This window comes from Gekko japonicus, unplaced genomic scaffold (assembly GCF_001447785.1).
Source record: "Gekko japonicus isolate JY-2015 unplaced genomic scaffold, Gekko_japonicus_V1.1 scaffold366, whole genome shotgun sequence".
NCBI classification, from domain to species: Eukaryota; Metazoa; Chordata; class Lepidosauria; order Squamata; family Gekkonidae; genus Gekko; species Gekko japonicus.
In genome coordinates, this window is record NW_015159721.1 from 1,178,629 (window position 1) to 1,184,628 (window position 6,000).

The window sequence follows — 6,000 nt, forward strand, 5'->3', positions numbered from 1 at the left end:
GGTTCAGAGCTTTCCAACTCACTCTCCCTAGTGAATAAGTAACGAATAAGGAACTAATAAGGAAGTGCGAATAAGGAATGAACTTCAGCCTCCTGGGCTGTGTGTATATAAATGAAGCAGGCCACACCTTATTTTTACTGAATCTTTGTTTTTGTTCTTTTTATTTAGGCAAATGAGATGCTTCTTTTCAATAAGAAAATTATGGCAGATGAAGCATGTACCAAGGGACTTGTGACTGAAGTTTTTGCTGACAGTACTTTTCAGGGAGAAGTTTGGACAAGGCTGAAAGCATATGCAAATCTTCCTAAAAATGTATGTAATAACTATCCATGGTAAAATACTGCACACGCATCATTAATGATTACTGTTAGGCATATATTACCGGAAAAGTATGCACTTCTTCTGTCACCAGTACCTAGTGAAAATAGGTAGATGATAGATAGACAGATAGACAGATAGATAGACGGATAGACAGATAGACAGATAGACAGATAGACAGATAGACAGATAGACAGATAGACAGATAGATAGATAGATGAGATGCCATTACATACTTTCTCAAGTGAGCCGCAACAGGAGAGCAAAGTGTCAGTGGCATGTGTGAATTTGGTTTAAATCTTATGTGTAGAAAATGTCTTGGACAGAAGTAGTTCAAAATAGGGTTTCCAGTTGTTTGGAGGGGAAATTGTCCTATCCCTTTGGTGATGGAAAGTGCCATCAAGTCACAGCTGGTCTATGGTGACCCCGTGGAGTTTTTGAAGGTAAGAGATATCCAGAGATGGTTTGCCATTGCCTGCCTCCATGTCACAGCTCTGGTATTCCTTGGAGGTCTCCCATCCAAATACCAACCAAGGCTGACCTTGCTTAGCTTCCAAAAATCTGATGAGATTGGGCTAGCCTGGGCTATCCAGGTCAGGGCTTTAATAGAGGCTTAATTGGATATTATTTACAAGGTGACATTATTTACTTCCATGCCATGAAATACTTCAGTTGCTCACCTCCACTCATGAATTATTTATTAAAAGAAACAGGATGTTATGCAATCCTAGCCCGCCCCCCAAGGGAAAGCCTAGGGTTCTCTTAAAGGGGCAATTCACAGGAATCCAGCTTTAGAATAACTATGGGCACCATGAAACAAAGGTCTACAACTGCAAGTTATAGAACCATTTAAATCTACCCGGTCCAACAGCTCTTGGATCTGTTGGAGGGAGGGGGACATTTTAACTTGAGTTGTATACAGTCCAACTATATTTGCTCGGAAGCAAATCCCACTGAGCTCCTACTTCTTAATAACAAGGAAGGAAGGAAGGAAGGAAGGAAGGAAGGAAGGAAGGAAGGAAGGAAGGAAGGAAGGAAGGTTTAGGATCTCAGCCTTAGATGCCTGTCTTCCATGCCTGAACAAGGCACCCTTGATTGGTCTTGGGGATTACAGCGTAACGTAGGTGGTTCAGACTGTAAAGGTTGTGTACAGCATCGTGTATCCTTCTGCTCAGGCAGCTGAGGGTTGGTGGCACATTGTGCTCTGTTAGACCACCGTTTAAAGTCAAGCTAACATGTTCTGCAACTTCTAAGCAGTCTTTAAAACCAGCTTCGTGTACACCTTAGGTCAGTATCTATTTCTTGAGGTTACCAAAGCATGAATTACAGTCGCTTATTGCTCACTTGTCTTAAAAAGCAGTTTTCTAATGTTTAAGAGCTCTTTATGGCACAGTAAAATTCATAATAAAGGAGCTGTGGTGGCTCAAGTGGTTAAGCCGCTGAACTGCAGGCTGTGGAAGGTCAGTAGTTCAGCAGTTCGAGGCCCGGGTGCCGCATGACGGAGTGAGCTCCCATCTTTAGTTCCAGCTCCTGCCAACCTAAGCAGTTCGAAAGCAAGAAATTGCAAGTAGATAAATAGGGACCACTTCAGTGGGAAGGTAACAGCGTTCCGTGCGCCTTGGTGTTTAGTCATGCCGGTCACATGACCACGGAAACGTCTTTGGACAGCGCTGGCTCTTTGGCTTTGAAACGGAGATGAGCACCACAACCCTAGAGTCGGATTCGACTGGTTTTCAAGCAAGGGAACCTCTACCTTTTACTAAAATTCATAATGCTTATACAACAAAATGGTATCTTAAACCTAATTAAAAGCTTGGTTACTCACTATACTCTCAAAAATCGAGGACTGTCACGGCCATAATTCCTGAAACATATTATAGATACTATCCAGTATTCTGCTTTGACTTCCATTCTCTTTAAATTTTATAAGAAGAATCCACCAAGAGGATAGTATTGCAGTCACCCAAGTAAAGTATAATAATAAATCATCTATAATATTTTTCACAAAATGCATAGCATTGACCTGTTGCCAGAGCTGCTGAGACCCAGTACAAACACCTAGAAAAACATTATTTTGCCCCCACATGTTTAAATAAAGGTGAGGGGGGGGACAGAAGTATTTTCCCATGCTTAATAGGACAGAAAGCCTCTCTAGGAATCTGTAATCACTCACTTTAACCCTTCACATAACTGGAAAACCCAGTAAGTGCTCTCTTGATGCACAAGAGCACTTGATCTCATTTCAAGTTAAACAAAATCTTCAAATGAGTAATTAGAAATTCCTAGAGAGGCTTCCTGCTGTTGCTGAAGCCCTGAGATTAGAGACATTGTGCCGATGAGAGCAAAATGAAGTACATGGACTTTGCAAAATGAAGTACATTGACTCTCCCTCCCAGCTCAAGTTTGGGAATTTTGTTCCCCTAGTCTTTCTCTCCCCTGCTCTCAGCAGCCCTGCATGTTGCTCTATCAAACATATTATACTAGTTGACACCTAAAATATCATAAATAGGGTTATGACAGATGAAAAATAATGAACTAGCGCAAGTGTCCTCAGCCTTTTTTAGCCTGAGGGCACCTTTGGGAATCTGACACAGTGTGGTGAGCAGAACTACAGAAAAAGCTGCCACGGGAGGTAGAGCCAACCACAAAATGGTTGTTGCAGCTCACATTCAGTCACAGAGTTAAGATTCTTGTGCTGTGGTGGCAGCTGCTGACAAAGACACATTTAAAAAAATCAGCACAGCCAATCAAACCACTAATGGCCAATCAGAAACCTTGCTGGGCAAAAGCCCCACCTGGCTCCACCCACTTTCTACAAATACTTAGCAGGCAACACGAAAAGTGTTGGCAGGTCCCATGATGCCCACAGACACGTTGGCGATCTCTGACCTAATGCATCAATTTTGAAAGCAGGGAAAAAATCATTCAGAAACTACCATATTGCTCCCATTCACCAACTGGTCTTGTGCAGGGAAATCTACTGGTGACATCTGCAGCGGATCATGTTCTTTGTAGAGATTTAAAATGCGTGGGTTTGCCTCCACTAAAATCTGGGTCAGGACAGATCTTCAAGGACATCTTATGGAATCCATAAAGGTCTGCAAAGGTGTTAAGCAGGGCTGTATCTTGGCACCCTTTTTATTTAACTTTTTAATAAACGATCTGCATGAACATCTAAATTGCCCTGAAGTGCATGCCCCCAATATTGCGGAGAAACATATTCCCCTACTATTATATGTGGATAATATCTAGGACTCCCACTGGGCTTAGACGAGCTATGCAAATTTTAGCTTGGTACTGTCAGTCTAACCATGTGAAAATTAACTATCAGAGATCGAAGGTTCTAGCGTTTGCTAATAGCCCAAAACTACACCAGTGGAAAATTAATTCAGTAGACATCGAGCAAGTTCATGGCTTTAAATATTTAGGAATAGTTTTCCAATCCTCAGGTTCCAGGAAGGCGCATGTGGATTATATTACTACAAGTGCAACTAAAAGTGCGAGCGCAATTGAGAAATTTTATTGGAACCTGGGAGGTCAGAACGCAACGACAGCAGTTAAGATTTTTAAGGCCAAACCTCTTGCTTAATTATCGTATGGGGCTCCTTTGAATAGATCCCCCCACCAATCTCATTGGTAAGCTTTAGAAACAGTTCAATCCAAGTTTTAAAGACATATTTTACAAGTCCCCCCTGGTGTCTCTAATTCTTTGATCCATCTGGAAACTGGCATGGTTACTTTAAAGGCTTGTCTGTGGATTACTATTATTTTGTGTTAGCTCAAATTAGTGTCTAAATCCACTGGTTTGGCAAGCTTAATTCTGAGGGATTCCACAGCACCATTTTGGGTTAAAGAAACAAGAGCTCAAATTGGGCTTTTATGGTCTCTCTAAACAGTTTTTGATGCAAATAAACTATAATTCCATCAAACTATTTTTAAAACAAAGAATTTTGATTATTGAGAGACAGCATGATCGATCGCAGATTAAATGCTATCTTCCAGGCATGGAGAAATTAAATCAAGTTGTAATGATGCCATACCTTCAGAATCTCGATAAAGCTGACTATAGAAGAGCATGATTTTATTGTTTTATGGATTTTATGCATGGGCTGTCGCCCCCTGTAAGCCGCCCTGAGCCCGCGTGCGGGGAGGGCGGGGTAAAAATACTTAAATAAATAAATAAACTAATAAATTTACTCTTATGAGAGTGGATATGCTGCCCTCAGCGGTTACAGAGGGCAAATACAGAAAGCACCCATATGATGAAAGACTGTGCAGGGAGAGTAAGATAGAGACAGAGGAACATGTACTACTTGAGTGTAAAATTTATCAGAATATCAAACTGTCTATATATCAACGATTTGTAGCCAGTTCCCAGGGAGGGATTCCAGATTTTATTTAGAAAAGCTTTTAGGGGGTGCTGTGGCTCAGAGGTTAAGACGCTGAGCTGTAGACCAGAAGATCTGTAGTTTGGCAGTTTGAGCCCTTAGTGCCATGTGATGGAGTGAGCTCCTGTCTCTGGTCCCAGCTCCTGCCAACCTAGCAGTTCAAAAGCAAGAAACTGCAAGTTGATAAATAGGTACCGCTTTGGTGGGAAGGTAACAGCGTTCCGTGCACTTTGGCGTTTAGTCATGCTGGCCACATGACCACGGAAATGTCTTTGGACAGTACTGGCTCTTCGGCTTGGAAACAGAGATGAACACCGCCCCCTAGAGTCAGATTCAACTGGCTTTCAAGCAAGGGAAACCTTTACCTTTACTTTAGCTGATAGGGACCAAGAAATTTCTTTAAAAGTGGCGACATTTACTATTCAAGCTATAAGACTCTGGAGAAAGCGGCTAAACAAAAATATCTAATAATTTTACTAATTTTGGGTCTAAAATTTTAGATTTGGTATTGGAATTTGTATATCCAGGTTCTAAGCTGTATCTGCTTTGAACTGTATATTTTGATATTTGGTCACATTTGGTCACATTTGGATGTATTATAGATTAGTTATGAAATGTTATTTGCTGGGGTTTTGACCGTAATAAACAAATTGATTGATTGAATAATTTTCCCATTTCCTTTTTAACCCAGTCTCTAGCCACCTCTAAACAGTTAATGAGAAGTATGGACAAAGAAATCCTGCATGCAGTCAGTTTGCAAGAGAGTAAGCTGATTGCGAAAAAAATCTTTTCAGATGAGTGCAACAATGGCCTTCAAAGCTTCTTCCAGAAGGGGTCAAAATTGTGAAATTGACCAGAAACACTTTTCTATTCCCATCACTGAATTTACATTTGTATTTACACTCTGCATGAATTTTCAGCCTTTTTGTATGTGTTGTGTATGTGGTAGGATGTCCTGATCACCAAGTGAGCCAGTGTGGTGTAGTGGTTAGGAGTGCAGACTCTAATCTGGGAGAACCTGGTTTGTTTCCCCACTCCTCCACATGCAGCTGCTGGTGTGACCTTGGGTCAGTCACAGGTTCTCTTAGAGCTGTTCTCTCAAGGGCAGTTCTCGAGAAAGCTCTCTCAGCCCCACCTACTTCACAAGGTGTCTGTTGTGGGGAGGGGAAGGGAAAGGGATTGTAAACCACTCTGAGACTCCTTCGGGTAGTGAAGGGTGGGGTATAAATCCAATCTCCTCCTCCCTCTGCAGCACTGAGTCCTTGCAACGAACAAGAGAATTTGGTTTATAAAT

The 6,000-nt window shown here is 41.6% G+C and overlaps 1 protein-coding gene across 1 annotated transcript in view; it reads left to right on the plus strand.

Annotated features, from left to right (window-relative positions):
• The window catches only part of LOC107118855 (enoyl-CoA delta isomerase 2, mitochondrial-like), a 50,893-nt gene extending 45,340 nt beyond the window's left edge, over positions 1-5,553 (plus strand). The window contains exons 6-7 of the mRNA XM_015421273.1: positions 169-312; positions 5,398-5,553. Of these exons, the coding sequence (XP_015276759.1) occupies positions 169-312; positions 5,398-5,553 (300 nt within the window). The remainder of the gene's footprint in view (positions 1-168; positions 313-5,397) is intronic.
• The last annotated feature ends 447 nt before the right edge of the window (positions 5,554-6,000 follow it).